This window comes from Papio anubis, chromosome 7 (genome assembly GCF_008728515.1).
Source record: "Papio anubis isolate 15944 chromosome 7, Panubis1.0, whole genome shotgun sequence".
NCBI lineage: Eukaryota > Metazoa > Chordata > Mammalia > Primates > Cercopithecidae > Papio > Papio anubis.
The window spans coordinates 38,530,240-38,555,664 of record NC_044982.1 but is presented as its reverse complement, the minus strand read 5'-3'; the positions used below and the strand labels follow the sequence as shown (position 1 = coordinate 38,555,664).

Below are 25,425 nucleotides of genomic sequence, written 5' to 3'. Positions count from 1 at the left end.
TTGAACGTAAGAACTGTACTAAACACCCTAATAACATTATTTAATCCATGCAACTTTATTGTATAAGCATTTATCTATAAGTTAATACATGTAAAGCACTTAGAATAAGAGCACATTAAATGTTGTTGTTAATACCCATTTTGGAGATGAGAGAACTATACCTTAGCATTGGTAGAATTTTAATCCATGATTATTAAACTCTAAAGCCCACGATCTATTATGCGATATTGTGGCTCTCTTCTTTAAGAACTCAGCTTCCTTTACAAAAATCTTCCCTGATATTCTCCTGTATGTGCATTTAGAATCGTACCTGTTTTTCAATTCTATATTTTGACTAATTCCAGGTTGTGAGTCCTAAATCCTTTTACTCCCCCTGCACTTATCCCTGAGGAAGTTCATTCTTCAGATTATCAAGGTCTGGACCAAATTTATTTAGTGAGAATGTGGAATTTTTCTTACAAGATTTTAAAATGACAAGTAAGATAATTACATGAAAGGATCTGTTTAGGCTCTTTCTGCATTGTAGGGGGTGGACCAAGTAACCTTTGGATCACTTCCACTTGTATAATTCACCATTTCGGCAGGACAGCAACATTTGAGGCCAAAGTTCAACTTTTTTTTTTTATTATTAAATTCTTTTATTGTCGCCAGGAAACTAGAGAAAATGAATTCTTCACAGTATGCTTGTGCATGCAACTTGAAACGGTTTGCACACTAAATGAAATTAAATGAAAGACAGCTGTTTGGGAACGAGCTGTCAGAAACTGATTGGGTTCTATTAGAGGAGAATAGAGGCTAGGAATAAGTTTTCAGAAACAGGATATCAGTGGTTTTAAAAGCAAGCAAATTTATACACACAAAAGCTCTCATGTGGTTGTGCTGTTACATGTCTTTTCAGTTCATCCATCTTAAATTATTTGCTTTTGGTGAGTAGGTGTCTGCTTTCAAGGCTTTCTTTCACATATTGAATGTGTGGCAGTTCTTTCTTTCCTGAGAAGTAAATACAACACAACCCCACTACAATACCATCCTACGTACTTTGATTTTGGGTAAACTGAAAATCCGGTAATGTTTACCAAACTACTTCCTTTGTCCAGTACCTCTCTGTTCCTGCCAAAATACAAAGGGAAAGGACCATCTTGGGCAGGTTGCCAGAAGTGCCACCTGGGTCTCCTGAAATGGCTGTCAGCAAGAAGGGAGCAATTACATCCCATAACAGACTCAAAGCAGATGGTCACCTGCGGTGATAAGTATTACATTATTAAGCCTTTGATTTGTGATTGTACTTTGTGCTTTCCAGGCACTGAAGTTATGTTACCTGTGCGCTGTTCCTCTCCGCTCCCCTAGACCTCATTGCTTGTTGTTTGGCCATGTGTTCCCATGGCTTATCCTCCAAAAAGCTTTGCTCTGCAATCTTCTAACTCTCCTGCAAGAGGCTAGCTCATAGTAGGATCTCTGCCAGGCCCTCCAGCAGTAGGTATGGTGTTATTACATGGAATTGCCTTTAAAGGAATTTTTAAAAGCCCTTGGAGCTTTACTATGGAAGCATAACTTAGTCACAGTATAACCTCATATAGGAAATTCAGTTAGCATTCAGAATTAGGAGTCCTAGTATAACATTGCACTCATTGAGATTTAGTCTCTGGAGTCTCTCCTTCCATTGAATTTTTATGTTTTCAGCCCTATTTAACAATGGTCTTCCATAATTCATTGAGGTTCAATCTCCACTGTCCTCCTTTGAGATCTCGCTTGCCATCCTCTCCACATCTTCTTTATTTTTTCATGATTTAGAATACAAATTTACAGTCTCTCCTATGGCTGAAGTTAGAAATCACTTGATTCATAGGGTGCCTAGCTCCCTGGACTAAGATAGATGACAGAATGTGCATAGAGATACATGCTGACACAGTCACAAATCTAATTATTTATGCAGATAGTCTTTCAGAATTCTTAGCAAATTTTAATTTTTAATATTGTGAGCCTCAGCTGTAGTAATTCAGATTTAATTATCATGTGATCACTCTGGGGTGATTGTTTTTAGTGCAGCCATAGGAAATCAAAGTTGGCAGCTGGGCTGCAGCTGTGCCCCCAGCTGGTTTTATCTGAGCTGAATTCAGAGGGAAAAGTGGCAGCAAGCTCACCAGCTCCAGAAGATAGTCTTCTTTGGTCATACAAAGCAATACCTGCTAGATGCTTTTTGAGCTAGTGCAATTAACACCCAGTTAGTGAGACTTTACTATAAAGGTATTAAGAATATAGTCCACTTGTAGTGGACATGTCATCATTGTTTCTTTATGAATTAAATAAACTTGCTACATAGAAAATTTACTTTATATAATTAGACAGTGTTTTCCCTAAATTACAAAAACATGCTCTTAAATTTGGCTCTTAAAGTTCTCTGAACTTGTAAGATTTTGACCTATCATGTCTAATTTTTGCCTGAAAATATTTTATAGATGCTGAGTACAATAGCATATTTATGTTTAAAAATGCTAAGTTGGTTTATTGATTTTTAAAAATTAATTCTTACTAGAATTTACATCAGCTGCTTTTGGCTTTCCTGCAGGAAAAGAATTCTTGCAGCTTAATCAATATTGTCCCTATTGTAAAAGACACTATAATGAAAGATATAATATAATTTTCACCATGCGTAATAACAGTATCTAATATCCATAATTATTAAGAATTTTACCCATTAAAGAAAACAACTCATAAGAAAAATAGCTAAGAGTTTTGAACAAGTAGTTCATAGATGAAGAATTATAAATTGGAAATCATAAAGTCACTAATATTTAAAGAAATGCACATTTTAGTATGTTCTACAAGAAGGCTCTTCCTCATGCATTAAACTCTCAACGTAAATGTGATACTTAATGAGGCTGGTGCAAATAAGGAAAGGTTCCCTCATACCAGGCATTCCTACAAGTTCTCTTGGGGATGAGTTCTCACAGTACGACTTCTGGTTGAAGGCTTTCCCATATGCAGCATATTCATATGATCTCTGCAACATGAATTCTCTGCTTTATGATTAGATCTAATTACTGTGAGAAGACTTTATGACTTTCAGGAAACAAATAAGTTTTTTTTTTCCATATATGAATGCTCTGATGCATACTCAGAACTGATTATCTGGATACCAGGGTAACTGAATGGAGCCCTTATCACAGTCACTGCACTGACAGGCTTTATCTTAAGTATGAGCATTCTGGGTTTCTTCATATTTGACATTTGAAGGCTTCCTCACAGTTAGTTCATATATGAACTAGGTTTCTCTCCTGTATGAATTTAGTGACGTAGTTGAAGATGTGATTTCTTAGCAAAAGACTTCTCACAGATGCTACATTCATGAGGTTTCTCTGAAGTATGAATCTTCTGATGAGTAGGCAACTCTGATATCTGTCAGAAGGCCCACCAACATTCAGTACAAACAGAGTTTCTCTCTAGTATGAATATTTTCTGGGATGAAAGAAGACTTAATCTTTTGGTGAGAATTTTCTACACTGAATACATATATATGGTTTTTCTCCTGTGTGAACTCAACAGTGCCCGAGGAGTTGTGGTATCCTGCTTGTTTTCTTATTTTATTCTAAATACGTAATCATTGCTAGTGACAGCCTTCTAGTCCTAAGCCATAGCCAACCCTTCAGCCTCACTGAACAATGTGATTGGTACCAGATTATATATATTTTTGTTTTGTATCTGAATGGATTAAGGTGAAGCTGGATTATTTTCTGGCACATGATTGAAATGGTTCCACATTACATTATTAGAAAATCATTTGTTTTATACTGACCCATTATCTGATATTTTACCATTGAATGGCATTTTTATTATCTTATGTGATTGTCTTTCAATTGAAGGTTTTGAGGGATATATGCAGCATTTTGTCATTAAATTTGTGCAGATACATATGATGGTTTCTGTGTTATATTTTATAATATATAAAACTTACTAAAATTGTTACAGCAAGAATATTTGTTTTCTTAATTTTGTTACACTCATCGTGATAAGTTTCTTATTATCAAAAATGGCCCAAATAGTTATCAAGTTGTGTTTCATTATCATGGGTTTAATGTACACATAGAGGTATTATTAATAGTATTTCCCAAGTTGTTAATATTTCATTTTTATTGGATGTGAGATCATCTGCCAGAGTTAATTATTAATTTTATATTATTTGTGTAAGTATTATTTCTTCAGTGTTTATACATAACATATTGTGAAGAATATTTTATGTACCATCTCATTTAATCATCTTAGTAATTTTTAGTATGAAACTAGGTTTTCAATTTGGTAATGGTTTCAGACTGGTTATGTAAAGCATGAGTAGCATGATTTGAAGTGATTAATTCAAAAAGTATATAAAATCAGAGCAATAGAAGCTAAATTACTCAAATCTTGCTCAGATATAAAATTTTTTTCAGCTTTCATAGGATTCTGCCCTTTGATTAATGAGAAAATATGGTCTTCTGTTGAAGCAGAGAATTTGACAGTCATGACATTATATTGTGAACTTTTAAGTTTTACTGCTTAATTTTCTGTAAATTATTACATTTCTGTTGTAATTTCGCAGTGTAAATGCTGAATGAATGTGATTAGCTATATTTGCAGGCTTAGAGTGCCTGGTTTTTGGTTAGTCGTGTTTATTCCTAGTTCTATGTCCTATTGAATTGGACTTTGCTTATATAAAGAAAAGTATATAAAGCTACAGGCAAGAAAAGTTGGAATTTCTTCCTTGGGGAAATCTCAAATGTAGAGTTATAAGTAAATATTAAGGTTCAAAATGAGCAATATAATGAGCACATTCAAAGAATTCTTAAGTATTTATGTAACACTTCATGTTTACAAAATGTTTTACAGCCATATTCATTAATTTACATAAGTCCCTTGGAAGGTAACAATGTTATTACATGTATTTTATTAAGCAAGACGGGTAAAATATAGGCAAATTAAGTGGCAGAAAGGAAGAGACATTAAAACATTTATTCTATGACTTGGGCCTATATCCGAAAGCATGCTGCTGCATTAGGGAAATAAAGAAATAAAATGCTTCTGTTTTGTTATAGACTTGATCATGGTGCCTATTTGGGTAATTGTTTATGTATATTCATATAGTTTTATTTTTTTTATTTTTTGATTATGAGACACAAAGGCCTTCCAACACAAATTTCAATGTATGAATATCTCAGCTTAATAACTGAAGGACAAGATCCTGGATTATAAATTCTCTATTAAATGTTGCAATTACCATGGTCAACAGACTGGTGAATATGTCTGGTGGCTGCTCAGTATTGGTCTAGATAGAATATACCATGGGACCGAAAACGATATGACCCTGGAGAGCTCACTTTGGTGGCCATACACTGCCTGTAGGCTGTTTGTTTTCTACCACTCTGTTTTTTGGGAGGACTTTCCTTTCCCTCTCATAGAATAGCAAATTTCTGCTAAAAAGTAGTAAATTTGCTCAAAATATCAAAAAGGTTCAATTAGAATATCTTCCATAGTAAAAGAGATTAAAAATAACCTAGACTCTTGCATTAGAAAGCAGAGGGAGACATGACAAATTATTGCATTCAATTAACTTTTCTTTTACTTACTGAGTGCCCAGAAATTGCTTTAACACCCTGAGGTGTGACCATAAGGTAATGAGGAGTGATTTTTAAAAATAAATATACCATAAGGTACACTGTTTAAATGAGTGCTATTCTTCAATGTAGCCACTCTTTACACTAATCCAACGATGCTGTCATTGCAAGAAATATTTTTAGAACTCGTCCTTTTGAATTGCTGTTAGAAGCCATTTATGGACTGTAAAAGAAAACAGTCTCACATTGACTTAAAGTCACACCATATTTTTTAAATCAACCCCTCCCCTGCAAAGAAATTTATTACCCAAATAGATTACTGACCTTTTCACTAACCTTTGTTCTGCATTTTTTTCTTTTCAAAATCAGTTCTATAATTTAAAAAATAACAACTTGCCATCAACAAGGATATTTATTTCCTTTTTATTTTGGAAAAAAAAGTTATAAAAAATCTGTATCACAAAACAGTAGACAAAATAGTAGTTTCCATATATCCTTCAGCCAGCTCCCTCTAATGTTAATATCTAACATAAGTATAGTGCAGTTACCAAAATCAGGAAATTAATACCAATAAAATACTATTTGGTAATCTGTAGACATCTTTTAAATTTCTCCAATTTTCCCCACTAATATCCTTTTTTCTGCTTCAGGATCTAATCCAGCATCCCACATTGCATTTAGTTGTCATGACTCCTTATGCTCTTCCAACCTGTGACAGTTCCTAATGAGGACATTTAAAGGAAGTTGCCCCCTCCCCAACAAAAAGGAAGAAAGAGCCATAGACTCTGAATGTAATTCCAAAAATATCTTTGTCTCCGTCACTGTCTTGTCAAATATTTCTTTTATTTATTGGATTTTTTGTAACCTGTATACCAAATTTATGCAGATTGCAGCAATGAGAAGAAGGGTAAGATATGCTTGGGCACAGAGGAGTTGTGAGGACAACACATCTGTCCATAGCCATGGTGCAGGTGTATTCTGAGCTCTGTGGATATTTTTATAATGCTTTCACATTTGGTTCAAAATATTTTAAAATTTTCATTATGATTTCTCATTTGACTTGATCCTCATTTACAATAGCTCATGTGTGTGTTATTTGCGTGTGTGTGTGTGTGTATGTGTGTGTGTGTTCGTTCATTTCAGGAACTTTATCTTTTAAAATTCTTTGAGGCCAGTGTTTAAAGTATGTTCTTCAAGGGAAGATTCCTATTTGCTCCCATCAGATGCTTGTGAACACTTCAGATGCAGGGGCACCACCAAACCAGTTCTTTTTTTTTTTTGAGACGGGGTCTCACTCTGTCACCCAGGCTGGAGTGCAGTTGTGCGATCATGGCTCACTGCAGCCTGACCTCCCTGGGCTCAGGTAATCCTTCCATCTCAGTCTCCCAAGTGCAGGCACGTGCCACCATACTCGACTAATTTTTCTAATTTTTTTGTAGAGATGGTCTCACCATGTTGTCCACGTAGCTGAGACTGTAGGCAAGTGCCACCATACTCAACTAATTTTTCCAATTTTTTTGTAGAGACTGGGTCTCACCATGTTGTCCAGGCTGCGGTTCTTGATGGTAATTTCTAAGCTGCAGGTGTTTAGGCCATATAAGTGGTTTAAGTTTCTAGCCCTAAATCACATTAGCCAGGTTTTAGATAGAAATTCTCATTAGGGCAGAGATCTTTGTTACCCAGTGCCTGGAAAGGTGCCTGGCAAAAACAGGCCCTCGATACATATTCATTGAATGAAAAAATGAATGAATGGAGAAGACCCTTGCTCCCTGCCCTTTTTTTTCCTGATATATCCAGAGCCACATCTGAGAAGGGCAGGTCTCCTGCTTCAAGGTGGGTTTTTTTCTTAGTTTGCCCACTAAGGGGGTCACCCTTTGGGAGTCTGGGAGTCTCAGCTTTAAGTAAAGGTCCTCATTTAATCTCTTATCCTGCTTGGGCCTGGGCTCTGTCTGCTGTTCTCCCAACTCTCTTGCCATGTGCCCATTTAGAACCCAGGCTCTAGTTCATTAAGGATTGTCAGCTGCTCTCAGGAAAGAATCCTCCCAAGTTTTTTTCCTTCTGAGAAATGTTATTTTTTTCAGTTGTTTCTGGCTTACATTTATTTCTGTTACTCTCCGGCTGAACTGTGCTTAAAAAGACATTTTATATTTTAGGTGTTATGTACTAGTCTTCTATCATATTGCTAGGAGTGTGATTCTCTGTAACAGTTTCTTTAGAGGAGGTATAATGTAAAGTAAAAATTAATATGGAGGAATGGGTTATAGGGAAGTTAGTGTCCCTGAGTTCATGACATTGTGTCTTTACACCTTGGAAGTTATTTTTTTCTCTTGTGTGTTCAAGTTAGAACTTTTTATTATCTCATAGATTAATCACACTGCTGTCACTCATTGAGTGACTTTTGTGCATCAGGCATTTTACATATATTATTTCTAATCATTATAACAGCTTTGCAACCAGGCTTTAGCAGCTTTATTGTAAAAGTGAAGAACCTGAAAGCCAGAGCATTTATGAAACTTTTCCAATGATTCCAGGCAGTGAGAAATTGTAGTAGACCTGTTTTATGGCACCTGCTTACCACGCTTCTAAGAGGCGTTATTCCTCCTTGCTGAGGAGTAACAGCCCTGGTTTGTACCATATGACTGCATCTCTATCTCCTAGTCAAGAGATCTAAGGATCCACAATTCTTAGCTTGGTAAGTGCCCTCTTACTAACCTAAAAATGAAAAAGTCAGCACCTTGCTTTATAGGGAATTCCGGAAACATTTCCATAAACTTATTATGCCAATGATCACCTTTATTCCTACTATCATTTAGTATTGTTATAGTAGCACTAGACAAAGGAGTCTTATAAGAAAAAGAAATTAGAAATAAAAAAAAAAAACTAGAAAAGAGGCATATTAACCATACCTTCTAAGTAATATGATTGTATATTTGGAAAAACCAAGTGATTCAACTAAAAAATTTACAAAAGTAAAAGAATTCATAATGACAGATTCTGAGAAAGAAGAGCATTGAGGTGGGACTAGACCAATTTTTGTAAAAAGTATTAAGCTACAATAACTTAAAGACTGTGGTGCTGGCATAGATAGTTAAATGGGAAAAAATGGGACATCCAAAAATAAATGTGGAAGGAGTATAAGATATGTATACATATATATATTTCCCATAAGATAATGTTGGCATTGCATATCACAATAAACATTGGAGCAGTCAATAAATCTTACCATTAGGCAAAGAAATGGAGTTGAATTTATATCTTAAGCCTTTTCTAAAAATAAATCCTTGGGTGGAACAATGATTTAAATGTGAAAAATAAAATTAAAAAAGTATTGGAAGACCATCTAAGATTATTTAAGATAATTTCTACATATCTTTTCAAGTATAATATAAAGCCCAGAAGCCATAAAATAACTAACTTTAAATACTAAGAAATAAAATTTATGCATAACAAGAAAATCCATTGTAAGCAAAGTCAAATGAAAAATGAAAATCTGGAGAAGAGATTTCACATGCATCACAGACCAAGACTATTTTCCCTACTGAATACAGAGCATCTACAAATACACAAGAAAACAATGACCAGCGGTGGGTAAAGGATAAGAACAGATCACAGAAAACTAAGCACAAGTGCTTTTAAAATTTAAGAAAAATATATCAAACTTCACTCATGATGAAAATTAAATGGAAAACATGATATATCATATTATTGAAGATAAAGAAGCTTGATCAAAACTGACTATAAAGGGTTTGAGAAAGCAGTTGGTTTTATACTTTTTGATGTAATGATAAACTGATAGATATAACTTCTATGAAGGCCAATCTATTAAAAAAAAACACAAAACTTAAATGCATGTATCCTTTGACTAAGCAATTCCACTTAAGGAATTTTCCTACATTTGTATTTTTCATTTGAGCAAAATGACTGACATAAGTATAGTTATTGCATCAATACTTATAATAGCAGAGGACTGGATACAACTTAATTGTCATCAATAGGGGACTGAATCAGTATATTACGGAATATACTGTGCAACTTGTTAAAAGAATGAGGAAGTTCTGGTAGAAGTGGTAATGGAACAAAATCCAAGATGCTTTATTAAATAAAGCAAAACGAGAATGGTATGTGTAATATGCTCTCCTTTGTATAAATCACACACACACACACACACACACACACACAAAAATGCATAGCTTATCTTTGTTGTAAGGTTGTTTCCAGGGAGGGGATTTGCTGTGCCTGTTCCATAAAAATAAAATTAACCATATAAATGTCAGGAATGATCTTTTCTTTTCTTTTCTTTTTCTTTTCTTTTTTTTTTTTTGAGACAGAGTCTTGCTGTCTCCTCCAGGGCTGCTGGAGTACAGTGGCATGATCATGGCTTACTGCAGCCTCAACCTTTCAGGCTCACGTGATCCTTCTACCTCAGCCTCCTGAGTACCTGGGATCACAGGCGTGTACCACCACATCTGACTAATTTTCTTCTTGATTTTTAGTAGAGTCAGGATCTCACTATGTTGCCCAAGCTGGTCTTGAATTCCTGGGCTCAAGCAGTCCTCCCACCTTGGCCTCCCAAAGTGTTGAGATCGCAGGCATGAGCTACTACACCTGGACAGGAACTTAGTCTTTTAAAAAGTTAGATGATATTGGCCGGGCATGGTGGCTCACGTCTGTAATCACAGCACTTTGGGAGGCCGAGACAGGTGGATCACTTGAGGTCAGGAGTTCGAGAGCAGTCTGGCCAACGTGGTGAAACCCCATCTCTACTAAAAATACAAAAATTAGCTGGGCGTGGTGGCACACGCCTGTAGTCCCAGCTACTCGGGAGGTTGAGGTGAGAGAATTGCTTCAACCTGGGAGGCAGAGGTTGCAGTGAGCTGAGGTGGCGCCATTGCACTCCAGCCTGGGCAACAGAGCGAGACTCCACCTCAAAAAAACAAACAAACAAACAAACGAAAAAAAAACAAGCAAATAAGAAAACTGTTGGTTGCATTTCAAAAATCTAATTGAAAAGACTTTGTGCACAAGCAACTGCATGGAATTTCATTTATCCATCTTGGATAAAAAGCCTTGTTGGTCCTGCTATGATTTGACTCTGTGTTTCTTCAGGCTTTAAGTATTCCAAAATGATGCATTAGCTCTCTGGACTCTCTGTGCGTCAGAGACCTATGATGTGCTATTTAAATCATCTGGCAAATGGATATGTGGGGGAATGGAACTCTTCCCCCATTTAAAAAAAAATTAAATTTTGTAATGGTGGCACACTGTATAATAAGCACATATGAAGATTGGAACTATCATTTTGGAAATGTCCTTAAATGGAAGAAGGAAAGGGTAGACTCATAGTACCATCCAACACTGTGGGTTCAGCCTATTTTCCATTCCTACCACAGAGCTGCTGAGTGACTCTGAGTAAGCAGTTTCATCCAATTTTACTGTAAGCCTTTGTATTCCTAATAGAGGTGCAATGGTATTGGTACCTGTCTTATTCAGAGAGTGGCAGATTCAGAAGACTTTGGGTGATTTCAAACTTCTAGCAGCCATACACACAAAAAAATCTATACAATATAGTGTGTTTTTGTACTTAGATATTTCATGTGGTGGCTCTATTTTTTGAAGCCATAGAATAATTCTTTGTTAAGTAAAACAGCAAACTAGCTCCTTGATGTCACTGAGTTTGTGAATTATTTTTGTTCATTTTTGATTAATACATAGGCCTCACAAGCCATTAAGGAGAAAAAAGATAGGTTTTCTTATTCTTATTATAATGATGAGATATATACAGTTGAAAGAAATTATGTAAGGCCGGGTGTGGTGGCTCACACCTGTAATCTCAGTACTTTGGGAGGCTGAGGTGGGCGGATCATGAGGTCAGGAGTTTGAGACCAGCCTGGCCAACATGGTGAAATCCCATCTCTACTAAAAATACAAAAATTAGTTGGGCATGGTGGCAGGCACCTGTAATCCCGTTACTTGGGAGGCTGAGGCAGGAGAATCACTTGAACCTGGGAGGTGGAGGTTGCAGTGAGCCAAGATTGTGCCATTGCACTCCAGTCTGGGTGACAGAGCAAGACTCTGACTGGAAAAAAAAAAAAAAAAAAAAAGATTATATAGTTTTCTCAAGTTCTCATGACAAACAGGTGACAAAGTGAAATTCTCCTGCATAATGTCACATTAGATGAGAAGTGTATCCTTATTTAAAATGTTACATCAGGGAGTCATATGCTTTATGGTGCACTCATGCCAGCAGTAACATTATTGAGATCCATATGAGACACACAGCAAAGTGGTTTAAAAATTACATAGGGCTGTAGCATTCATTTACACAACATTCAAAACAAAACAATTACTGAATCAAGCAAGTGGAAATGCAGAATCTAAGGGGGTGAAAAAGAATTGTCTTGTGTTTACTTCTTTTTAATTCTCTCATTATCTTTAGTTGATATTCCTCTCAGATGCCAGATACCCGTCATTGTTGCCAGATGACTGGGCTCTGCTGGCTCATCAAGGGGCTGTGGCAGTGCTTGTTTCCATGAGAGCTGGAAGAAAAACTGCAATGGAAAAGCACACGCAGTCGTTCGTAAGTAACTGGCTGTGTAATTCTCAGTGCCCTATGTTCATCTGAATGTGAACTTAATCTGATATTGCTTAGAACTGGGGCTTCATCAATGCAAATGACTGTGCTTGCAAGCTGAACTTTAATATTTGTGAGCAGTGGCAGAGCACTTTGGTTAATGTGTACATATCCAGGTTTGTAGAAAAAAAAAATCTGTGCAATTTGACTGTGGTCAGTTTAGTTGCCAGGAGAATTAGATATTCCTGGGAAAAGGAAAAAAGTGTCTCACTTCTGGAGCCATTGTAACCATGTAGGTATTTAAGAGATTTTTTAAAAGATAAATCCCTTTTTGGATTATTAGTCAGTTGATCTTAAATATCATGTAATCTGCCATGAAAATTGATGGAAGGCTCTGTTTTTAGAACTGTAGCTCCACTGAAACTCATTCTCATGGTGTCATTTAGAAAGCACCAACGTCCCATAGGATCACATGAAAACAGAGTCTATAAAGGAGTTATCAGAATGATACCTAAGAAGTTGAAGCAAGTCATCCCATACCTGATCTTCATAATGACTATCAACATTTATGTTAGATGGGCACTCTTCATTAATCCTGATGTTTTCCCATGATTTCTCTAGTGCTAGATCTGATATGAATAACTTGGTTGCAATAATTATAATATAAGGGAGATTGAATTATACACATCTTTGTTTTTTGTTCTATAGCCATGCTTTTTTTGTGCTAATAATTTTTTACTATAGTAACAACAAAAATCATTCCTTTATCAGCTTTTAGATATTCATATTCATACTTAGCACTTTCCTTAGTTTATGTAGCCTTATTTCCTGAACATGTTTGCTGCCTTGACTCTATTGTTGTGCATGCTGTTGTTCTGGGGGAGCCATTTAGGTTTTGTGTATGCCAAAAAAAAGTCTCATACTCAGCAGTTACAAAATTACTTTCCTTCTTTATGGATTATTTTATATTCAAGTCTTCTAGTCCTAAGTCGTTGTCAGCAACGATTGGAAGCAGCAGTCAGAAGTGTTCTACTCCTTTGAATAACTGCATAAAACCATAGCCCCTCACTAAAGAAAATGGGTATTAATGTGTGACACATTGATAAGTATGAGATTGCTGCTGAGCTGAAGAAGAGGCTGTACCGTGACTTTCTTGACGGCAGAGGTGCTTTTTACTTCTTTAACGCTAAAACTGCAGCATTTGTTCCACACCAGAAGTGAGCAGCTTGTTTTCCAATCAAAATGGATTCTTCTGCAATTCGACCTTTTTTGGAAATTAGGTACACTTTCCAACATATATGTTTTGAGGCCCTTGAGTATTTGAAACATTTCCTAGTCTACTTTCCCAGACTTAAAAGATATCATGTGTGAAATACATGGAATGAGAATCTCAAGGTGTTTGGGTGGATTCTTTCTACAGAGAATATATTTGCTTATTGCAGTTTCTCAATAAAGACTTTAAAGTAGCTAAGGGAAAATCTAAAAGCACCTCTTCAGAACTGAAATAATTTATGTCCGCTGGTATAAATAGAACCTTCCACAGTATAGCTAATGAGCTACCTCAGATACCACCTCCTTTGTGAAGCCTTCTCCAGTGCCCTTAAAAGAAAGTAGTCATCCTCTGTTCTGCTTTTCCAAAGCACTTTGACCCTCTGTAAAAGGGCTTATCTCATGTATGTGCCCCAAATTATATTTTTTCATCTCTCTCCCTATTTACCATGGAGATCAGGATGGAGACTTTGTCTTATTTATTTTTGTATTTCCCAAACTACTCCACCCAGACCATTGAATGTAGCTATAGATCAGGCAGCCACCCCAACCCACCTGGTTTCCTCCTGAGTGGTCTGTTCACTCCCTGTGCTCTGCTAGGATTATGTGCTCTTAAAAGCACTATTCACATACCGTTTCAATGATTTGTTTATATAGCTGTCTCTTCTATTAGACTGCAAATTCCACGGGGATAGGACTAAGTCCTCCATCTGTATTAGCCCAGGGCCTAGCATAGTGCTGCAACACAGAGTACTCATTAATTTGTATTGAATGAATGTTGGATTTATCCAGTGAATGGTGGCCTTGAGTATATGAATGGGAAATATAGGGGCTCATTTTCCAAAGTTAGCTGTACTGTGTAGTAATAAGTCATAAATAACAATTGTACATTGTAACACACACACACACACGCACAATAATGCTTTTTGTCCCTGGAGAACCACAAGTAACAATAAAGTATTCTGTTTTATTAGTTGATATCATCATGATAGGAAGGTATGTTGCTTATTCACTCTTACTTTAAAACCCAGAGATGGTATTCTGTCATTTCTTAGAAGATTAAGTAGAATTGATCTGTTATCTGATAGAATTAAATTTTAGAGTTTTCATTGTATCTCATGATGGAATTGCCTGTTAGTTTGTGTACCCCAGGAATGCAAGTTCCCTGTGAGTAGGCGCTATATATACCTTTTATGCCCAAGTTCCTAGCAGAGGGCCTGGAGAGCATGGTAGATGATCAACGAATATCTATTGAATGGAATATAAAAATGAATGTATGATACAATTAGAAAAACCCATAAAAATTCGTTAACTTTAAAGTGAAAATTCTTTTTACCACTTGGGAAGAATTACTGGGACTAAATGGCTTTTAAGAGAAATGTAGAAACCTTCTGAACATGGTGGTATTTAGAAGCTAGAATATGGGTTTGGTTTTGATTGTTCCAAGTTCTTCCTTTGGAAGATCAAACTTCATTCCTTTAGAAGCTTAATCCTTTTTGTGTCTCTATCTTTAGCTTAGATTCTCACCCAGAGAAATAGACCTTCAGAAAAGTTAATGTGAAGAGAAATCAATTAGATCACAAGAGTAAAGTTTCTTTGCAATCAAATTATCTGTAATTTTCAGGTGAAACCTGACAGAGTGTAGGTTTCATTAAAAAGGGGCTTATAGTCCAGGCACAGTGGCTCACTCCTATAATCCCAGCCCTTTGGGAGACCGAGGTGGATGGATCACTTGAGGTCAGGAGTTCGAGACTAGCCTGGCCAACATGGTGAAACCCCATCTCTACCAAAAAATACAAAAAATAGCTGGGCATGGTGTTACACGCCTGTAGCCCCAGCTACTTGGCAGGCTGAGGTGGGAGAACCACTTGAACCCGGGAGGCAGAGGTTGCAGTGAGCCAAAATCATGCTGCTGCACTTCAGCCTAGGTGACAGAGGGAGACCCTATCTCAAAAAAACCTTATAGATGGGGGGGCTTACAGGTACTGCTCTGTATCTCTGTTCTCAAATGAAATGAACTTGGTAACAAATACACAGCTCTTACTAAGTTAGCATTCATAATTTTAATTTAAATTCTCAAGCTAGTTTTGGTAGCTCTCTATTTTAAAAGAGTTAATATGTAGTATTTCATTGAAATTTTTCTTTACTTCGAAAGGTAATTTCCTAGAGATGAGAAGGTATCTAGGCTTTTCCTCTTCTTAGGAGACACAAACTAAGCCAGTTGCTGTATCATTTACTACTTTGTATCTTGCTCTTTTTTGTCATCAAGGGCACTGGTCTTGCTTCTGGAAGAATGCACTGTGAATGAGAAAGCCACAGAAGGATTTAGCTGTAGGAGATGCTTTACTTAGAGGCTTTTATTTTACAGATGAGGAAATCGGTTCTGAGATGTTAACTTACTTGTTTAAGGTTACACAGCAAGTCCATAGTAGAGCCTAAACTAGAACCTAGGTCTCTTGGCTGCTTGTTCAAGCCTCTTTCTACTATACCTATGAGTTTTCCTTATATACTGAGGTAGGATGCTCACTTCCAGGCAAACACTGATTGCTGAAACTCAGAACTCTATGAGTTTATAGAGTTTGGGGTGACAACACAGCTAAAACTTAAAGACTTACATATGTCACATTATTCTTTAACTAGAGAATAATGTAGTTTAACATCAATTTGGTAGTTTAACTACAACTACTACATTGTACCTAGTGTCTGGTTCAATGTAGATACCATAGGGGAATAGCAATGAGGTGCCTGTCACTTAAAGGGGGAAATTAGGTTTCTCCCTAGAGTTAAACTAGAAATCGATAAGCACAGGATCACAGTGGAAATTTACACAATTTTCTTAAATACTATGATCTTGAAAGAATAAAAGACTTGACTGCAAAACTAAATAGCAGATACTAGTCAGAAAAGATGTTGGTCATCTATACAAGCATGGACAAGATCAAATCACAAGGTAAAGGTTGCCTGTGCCTACAAACAGAGTGTACTTGAGTGGTTCTCAAACTTTAGTATATACTTTAGAATTAACTGGAGGCCTTGTTAAAGTACTGATTGCTAGGCCCTATCCCCAGATTCTTATGGCCCAAGAATTTGCATTTCTAACAAGTTCCTAGATGATAGTGATGCTGGTTGGGGAATAACATTTTGAGAATCATTGGTCTATAGGTGTGTTAGTTTTCTATTGCAGTGTAACCACAAACTTAGCAGCTTAAAACAACATCCATTTATTAGCTCGCATTTCTGTAGATAGAAATCCAGGATAGTATGGCTGAGTTTTCTATTCAGGCTGAAATGAAATCAAAGTGTTGGTTAGCAGTGTTCTTATCTGGAGCTCATGGTCCTCTTCCAAGATCATTCCTGTTATTGGCAGGTTTCATTCCTTTGCAGCTATAGAACTGAAGTCTTGTTTTCTTGGTATCAGCCAGGGACTGCTCTCAACTCCTAGAGGTTGTTCTCTGGTCTATAGAGGGTGCCTTCAGAAGAGAAAATACGCTAGTGTGGCTGACTCAGGTGTTCCTGGTCTATGTAGCAATTGATTTTCTCTGAGGAGATTAATAAATCAACATTCTGATTATATACATCAGCCTCTGTGAATCTGTTTAATGTGGGTCTCCTCTTGCTGTATTTATAAGATTGGGTTTTCAAACTGATTAGCTGAGATTTAGATCCTGGAATGAAGATAAATTCACCAAGATGAAAACCAATGTTGGGGAACAGAGTGGGCAGCCAGCCCTCCCTTTTAGGTATCATCTCTCTATTGCTTTACAACTGTATTTGTTCTTCAAACTTCTCATTGTATAGCATATCTTGGATTAAAGCCATGGTTAAAATTTAAATGGAAAAGATCTCAGAAATTCAAACAAAATATCTAATAATTTTTCTTTAGCCAATCTCCTCTAACTCTTTTTTTGTAGAAATTGATTCTTTTGCTGAAGCCTTGAGATCTCTGAGCATTATAAACTTTCTGAACTAAAGTAAGAATCCTGAAAATAAAATTTTAAAGGTGAAATGGGAATTCCTTCCTATGGGAATTCCTGTAAACATCAGACAAAAGTGCTTGGCAGTCACAAATTGTTGAGAGTTGTCAAGTCAGCCTCCATAATCTACTGGTTCTTAAGGCCTGATCTATATGGCAGATGTTATGGCTGATTTTGTGTGTGTGTATGTGTGTGTGTTTGTGTGTGTGTGTGTCTTCTATTTAGTAAATTTTGTTTTTTCATCTCTTAGGAAAAGTCTGGCTCTATTCATTTGAGTATCAGTGGCTCAGAGGTTCTTTTATACAAATGTATTTAGCTAATTATGTGACTCAAATATCCAAATTTAGAATTATTAAATTCCTTTAGAGAAGAGTGATAAACAGGATTGTTGTTATTTTATTCCCTTGTCACATTGTTGGAGAATAAAACTCAATCTGTATTCCTAAAGTCAGTGACAACCATATCATTACATTGGTAAACTTTTGTAGACTTAACTGAAACTACATCAAGCCTAAAAGGCTGCAATGTCACTTAGAATTTTAAAAGTAAACTGTATACTATATGGCTGAAAATATTTAATTTTATAGAAGTTAATATAAAATGACTTAAGATTTTAGTTGTCTATAAACTCAAAATCTGCCTCAGTGTCATGTGCTCATGATGTGGGCTTTGGAGCTGCATTAACAGAAGTACGGGTTGAGATCAAAGATGGATGTATTTGCCAGGCACGGTGTCTCATGCCTGTAATCCCTACATTTTGGGAGGCCAAGGTGGGCGGATCACCTGAGGTCAGGAGTTCAAGACCAGCCTGACCAACATGGTGAAACCCTGCCTCCACTAAAAATACAAAAATTAGCCAAGCGTGGTGTCATGCGTCTATAATCCCAGCCACTTGGGAGGCTGAGGCAGGAAAATGGCTTGAACCCAGTGAGCGGAGGTTGCAGTGAGCCGAGATCACACCACTTTACTTCAGCCTGGGTGACAAAGCGAAACTCTGTTTTAAAACAAAAGAAGAGTGGCATATTCTTCCTATCTCTCTCTGTTCTGATCAGACCTGACTGCCATGTGTTCACAAAGAGTTTTGATAAATGTTGAGGGAACCAATCAGATTATAGATTGTAAATCAAGTCACCTGAAGTACAGTTCAATAAGCTAAGATTACTTAGCTCATAAAAGAGAAAACTTTTGGGATATGTTTAAGATAGACTTGTTTAATTATATAAACTAACTAGTTAATGGCATTTCTTATTGGAAAGATATTAAAGAGTTTACAGAGTCAAAGAGAAGGAGGAAGAATCAGGCTCAGAAAGGACAGGGAAAGAACAGCTTAAGAGGGCTCAGTAAACCTGGCAGTCACATTCTTCTGGCTTCCCTGCCAAAGTTATGACACTCCAGCAACTTTCAGTGTTTTTGTTAAGATTCAAAGCTAGGGGATCTGGCTTGGGTCATATGTTCACTCTTTGGCTAAAGAATGGCAGGGAATCTTGACTTATAATCCTACTAGACTGCATTCAGTGGGGTAGAGGTAATTTCCCTCAAAGAATGGGGGTACTGTTATCAAAATAGTAAGGAAATATATGCCGTACAGACAAAAAGGTAACAAATGTCCACAAAGGTTTTGTGATCATAATCTTTGAATATTGGAAAGAGGAGGATGAGCCTTGGTAAGGATGTAGGGCAATGGTTGGAATATCCATGGAGGCTTATGTGTTTCAACATCAGGAAGAACATTCTAACAATTAGAGCTCTTAACAGGCTGTATTGTGAGTTATGGACTTCTTATTCATAGTAGGATGTTCTTTTCATTGCATGTGGTAGAAACGTGACTTGAACTAGCTTGGTAAAAAGAGGAAATTAGTGGAAAAATATTAGGAATGTCTCATGTGAACAAAGAAAGGATTGAACAGCCAAACTGTGGAGAGGGCAGACATCCCACTGGGCCCCAGAAACAACTAGAACCAGAGACTCAAATGCAGCTTTCCTTGTTTCTCTTTCTTTCATCTCTGCTTCTCTCAGAGTATTAGCTCATTTTCCCTCTGCAGACTCTCTCTCTTATGCACATTATGTGAAACCTGATTGCTAAGCATGCCTGGGTTATACATCTCCCAACAATGAAGAGAAACTCTCTCTAGCACATTTAGTGAGAAAAACCTTGGAAAAATTCTTTGGTCCAGGTTGGGCCAATTGCCCAATTCTGAGCAAATCAAACAAGGCCGAGGGGCAGGACCCCTAGTTTGGCTCCACTGCCTTCTTTGGACTGATCTCAGGATGGAAAAAATTGGCTCTTAGGAGAACCATAATTGAGAAGAGCAGTTCACAGAAAAAAGAGGGATGCTTTTTCCAGAAAAGAATATGGTGGGCAGGCAATATAGTAACTGCATGTATTCAAAAGGTTAGCTCAATCAGAAATACTAGAGAAATGAATGTTATGTTGGTAGGAATTTGAACTGGAAGAACTTGAAGTTCTTTCCAACTCAGAGATGATGTGATTCTAGCTGTTTTCCAGGTAAGGCAGGCACATATTGGTTTATATTTGGAATTTTCTTTTTCTGTGTATTTCAACTCAAGGATTACTCTTTGGAAACTGAGGAATATTTATTCAGCTTTTTTTGAATTTGAGGATAGAGAAAAATGTTTTATTTTCTAAAAATGAATGTCTGGTAGAAGAGAAGTCATGTATGCTTTTTATAAAATGGAACCTGTGGATTTAAAGTCACGTTACCTTCAAAGACAGTACTCTTACCAAATGATTTTTTTTTTTTTTTTGAGACAAAGTCTCACTCTGTGGCCCAGGCTGAAGTGCAGTGACGTGATTTCAGCTCACTGCAACCCTCTGCTTCCCGAGTTCAAGTGATTCTCCTGCCTCAGCCTCCTGAGTAGCTGGGACTACAGGCACACACCACCATGCCCAGCTAATTTTTGTATGTTTTTAGTAGAGACGGAGTTTCACCATATTTGGCCAGGCTGGTCTTGAACTCCTGACCTCGTGATCCTCCCGCCTCAGCCTCCCAAAGTGCTGGGATTACAGGCGTGAGCCACCATGCCTGGCCAAATCTGAATGATTTTTTTAAAGATTATTTTGGCTTGTTAAAAAAACATTATTTTTTGAACTAATTATATATTCATAGCAAGATACAAAGAAATGTACAGTGAGGTCATATGTATCCTTCACCCAGTCTTCCCCAGTGTTGACATATTTCATGGCTCAAGTACAGTATCAAAACCAGGAAACCAATATGGGTACAACCCATAAAACTTATTTCACCAGTAATGCATGCATTCATTTGTGTGTGTCATAATGCGTAGCTTTGAATAACCACTAGCATCCATCAAAATGCCCCACTGTATTATCAGAAGCATCTCGTGCCACATCCTGCTAGCCACACCCACCGCATCTTATATTCCCTAACCACTGGTAACCATGAATCCATTCTCCATCTCCGTAATCATATTATTTCACAAATATTATATAAATGATTATACAGTATGTAGCCTTTTGTGATTGGCTTTTTCCACTTATGGTTCATCCAAGTTGTTACATGCATATAGAATTCATTTATTTTTATTGCTGAGTAGTATTTTGTTGTGTGGATGTACCATAGTTTCTTTATTCACCCTTTTAAGGATATTTGGATAGTTTTCAGCATGGGACTATTATGACTAAAGCTGCTACAAACCTTCATGTACAAATTTCTATGAGAAAAGTTTTCATTTCTCTGAGATGTGTATCAAAGGGTACAATCCTGGGTTGTATAGTAAATCTACTTTTAGTTTTAAAAGGAACTATCAGACTGTTTTCCAGAATGGCAATTCCATTTTACATTTCCACCAGCAGTGTGTGAGTGATCCAAAATCATTTAGTGTTATCATTAATTTTTAAATGCCATTTTTGATAGGTGATAATAATATTGTGATTTTAATTTACATTTTTCTAATGACTAATTGACATTAAACATATTTTCATATGCTTACTTCCCATCTGTATATCCTGCTTGAGTGAAAGGATGTCTGTGTATATTTTTTGCTAATTTTCTAATTGGATTATTTGATTTTTTAATGTTGAATTTTGGTAATGCTCTTCGTATTTTAGATACAAGTTCTTTGTTTGATATATGGTTTACAAATATTTTCTCCCATTCTGTAAACTGCCTTTTATCCTGTTAACAGGGTTTTTGCAGAGCAAAAGTTTTACATTTTGATGAAGATGATTTTATGTTATTTTTATGATTAATATTTTAAGGAATGAAGCATACATTCTGCATACTTTTTATTGATCTTAAGAATTTTAAATTGCCAAATTACCTGCTCTACCTTCTTCTTCAGCTCAGATGTGTTACCAGTGCAGATGCAGTTAAATTTTAGGATGAGTAAAACCATTCAGTATGTAGTGTTTAAGTGCAATGGAATGTCTGTGTGTTTTACTCTATTCTACTACCTTTTCCCTGGTGTTTTAATTAATGTAGCAAAGGAAAATCTCACTTTCTGAGGTAGTTTCATTTTGAGTTTCAGCAAGATTTAATTACAGACTGGAAAGAGGACATGTGATTCTACTTGTACAATGGATTATTGTAAATAAACACTTCATATTACTAATATTTTCCTTTTTACACAATCCCAACTGTATTAGATGGCGCAGCAACATCCCATGTTGCTTTGTTTATGTAAATTTAGCCTTTAGCTTTTCCTTTTGGCAGTCCATTTGTTCATTCCAGAAATACTGCACACCTACTAGCTTTGTCAAGATTGTGCTGGGTTCAGGGTTATAATGGGGACTAGTACACACATAGACATAGGTTCTGCCCTCATGGAGCTTACAATTTGATTCTCATTTCTTATTATGATAAGCTTGTGTTGCCTGTCAGTATTTCAGGGATTTGATTGAATATCCTTACTTCCCATCTTCTGTCACAGAATCTTCCTCATTCATCCAAAATGCAGTGTGTGCAAATCTTAGTGAATGCTTTCAGTGCTTTGGGAGTGGTTACATTCCAATAAGATTAAAACCAAGCCAAGCAAGTAATACTTACAAGCATGCACAGGAGGATATGGGATGAGGAGAGAAATCCTCATACTTAGTTAATTTCTTGCCAAGTAGGGAAATTTTCAGTAGAGCCTTAAGTTACCTCAGGGCTGGTTGAAGATTCTAAATATGAGATTCCAAAGCTCACCATTCACCATACTCTATAAAAAGAAACTCAGCCATTTGAACAAGTTAGCTAATCAAATGCCCTCTTCATAGTTCATATTTTAAAAAATCTTGGTCCTCTTATATTATTTATAGAAAATGTGACTCTATGTTAGTTTTAAGGTATAAATGAGACACTTTTCCTATCTGTAAACTACCTGATCTATTTGTAGTCTGGCTTAAAATGTGACTTGCCCAAACATGGAAAAACTTCCAAAACAGGATCTAGACTGTGTAATTTAAAAATCAAAATGAGTTAAGAATCAAACGTCTGAATTGAAAATTTAATTTTTAGTTAAATTATTTGCTATCCAGTGGTCTTTAATATTTTGTTTTGCTGTGAGCAGGGTCACATATGACAAATTAAAGGTGGACCAGGCCGGGCGTGGTGGCTTACACCTGTAAACCCAGCACATTGGGAGGCCGAGGCGGGCGGGCAGATCATGAGGTCAAGAGATCGAGACCATCCTGTCCAACATGGTGAAACCCCATCTCTACTAAAAATACAAAAATTGGATGGGCATGGTGGCACACACCTGTAGTCCCAGCTACTCGGGAGGCTGAGACAGGAGAATCGCTTGAACCTGGGAGGCAGAGGTTGCAGTGAGCTGAGATCACACCACTGCACTCTAGCCTGGCAACAGAGTGAGACTCTGTCTCAAAAAAAAAAAAAAAGTAGACCAGCCATACTTTTAAAAGTTTATTGTAACAAACACATACTGCTTATTCCATGCTGGTGTGTTTTATGTTCTTTGCAAATGTTAACTAATTAAATCCTGACAGTAAACCTATATAAGATAGATATTATTAACCTCATTTTACAGATGATGAAATTGAGGCAGAGGGAGACTAGATAACATGCCCAAAGTCATACAGTTAACAAGTGGCAGAACCAGGGTTCAAAACCAGTCCAGAGGCTATACTGTTAACCACTATACAATGGTCCCATATTGTGGTTAATCAGATATTTTTCCATATAACGTAATAAAAGCATTGAACTGGGATTTTCCTATATTTGAGAAAACAGTATGGAAAGAACAGATGGAGGTATAGAAGTTTTTGATAGGCTGGGCGTGGTGGTTCACACCTGTAATCCCAGCACTTTGGGAGGCTGAGGAGGGTGGATCACTTGAGGTGAGGAGTTTGAGACCAGCCTAGCCAACATGGTAAAATTGTCTCTACTAAAAATACAAAAATTGGCCTGGTGTGGTGACGCATGCCTGTAATCCCAGCTAGTCAGGAGGCTGAGGCAGGAGAATCACGTGAACCTGGGAGGCGGAGGTTGCAGTGAGCCGAGACCATGCCACTGTACTCCTGATAGAAGGAAAACTGGACCTAGAGGATTTGAGTTTTGACATTACTAGTACAAGCTGTGTGTAACTTTGGGGAAGGCCGCTACATTAGTTTCAGTTTCCTATTGTTACGGTAAGAAATTACCACAGATTTAACTTACATAAAACAACCCAAATTTATTATTTTATAGTTCTTGAGATGAGAATTTTAAAGTCAAAGTGTTGGGAGGGCTGTGTTCCTTCTGGAAGCTTCGGGGAGATTCCATTTTCTTGCCTTTCCAGCTTCCAGAGGCCACCTGCATTCCTTGGCTCACAGCTTCCTGTTCCATCTTTAGAATACATCACTCCAATATCTGATTCCATTGCTACATGTCTTTTTTGTTTTTGATACTCTTGCCTCCCTTTTATAAGGTCCCTTGTAATTACATTGAGTCTATCTGGAAAGTCCAAGATAATCTCCTTATCACAAAATGTTTGTTTTCATCACACCCGCAAAGTTCCTTTCTCCATGTAAGACAATATATTCACAGGTTAGAGATTAGGGCATTAACATCTTTGAAGGACTGTTCTTTTACCACAGTTACTTTATCCCTTTGGACCTCAGTTTCCTCGACTGCAAAGTGAAGGGGCTGAGTAGACAATCTTTGAAGATCCTTCCAATTCTAAGAACTCTGAAACTTCCAGTCTTACCTTTGAATTCTTCTTGTTTTTATCAAAAGGAAAAAAAAGCTTTTGCTATTGAAATCCTATTTGCAAAATATTTTTTCATATTGTATTTTAAACTTAAATTTCTCAGACAAAAAGTGGCAGAATAAACAGAAATTAATAACAGGGGAAAAAACTAAGATGCTCACATCTATGAGAGACAATACTCTTTAGCTGAGGTTTAAATGAAAGAGGTTTTGTTGTAGCCAAACTTTGGGACCTGCATTAAAGTGGAGAATCATTTTGGATTTTTAGCAGTATATTGACTGATTTAGAACTCTTCTGTTAAAGAGAAATAGAAAAGTATAAATAAAGTTCTATTATTAGTTTGCATCTGGCTATGAATTATAAAAACTTCAACTCCAGTGGCTTAAACAATAGGGAAATTTATCATCTTGTTATCTCACATAATGAGGATACAAGGCTGGTAACAATTCAGCAGCTCAGTGATTTCTTTAAGAGCTCATATCCCATCCATTACTCTGCTCTGCCCTTTTTAGTGGGTAGGCTCTGCTGTTAGACTGGGTCTCCTCATGTTTGCAAGATGGCCGCAACATTTCCATCACATCCTGAGCTAACATTATCCAAAGGCAGAAGAGAGACCATCTGCTCTATGACATTTTTAGGCATAAGGAAACCTTGCCCAGAAGCTACTTCACAGACTTCCCCATGTTCTATTGACCCACGTTCTGCTACATGCCCATTTTAAAATCTGTTTCAGGTAAGGAGAATGGAATTACCATTTTTTTAGTGAATCTTACACTGTAACTTTTTGTAGTGATGGAAATGTTCTATATCCATGCTGTCCAATACAGTAGCCATTAGCTCCATGTGGCAATTATGG

At 36.8% G+C, this 25,425-nt stretch overlaps 1 protein-coding gene across 14 annotated transcripts in view; it reads left to right on the top strand.

The window, feature by feature from the left end:
* RAD51B (RAD51 paralog B) overlaps positions 1–25,425 on the top strand; it is a 662,595-nt gene that overhangs the window by 262,434 nt on the left and 374,736 nt on the right. For 10 of the 14 annotated variants that reach the window (XM_021941911.2, XM_021941912.2, XM_021941908.2 and 7 more), the window contains one exon: positions 12,022–12,162. The exons of the other annotated variants lie outside the window; for them this stretch is intronic. In XM_021941911.2, coding sequence (XP_021797603.1) covers positions 12,022–12,162 — 141 coding nt within the window. The remainder of the gene's footprint in view (positions 1–12,021; positions 12,163–25,425) is intronic. 14 annotated transcript variants of the gene reach the window in all.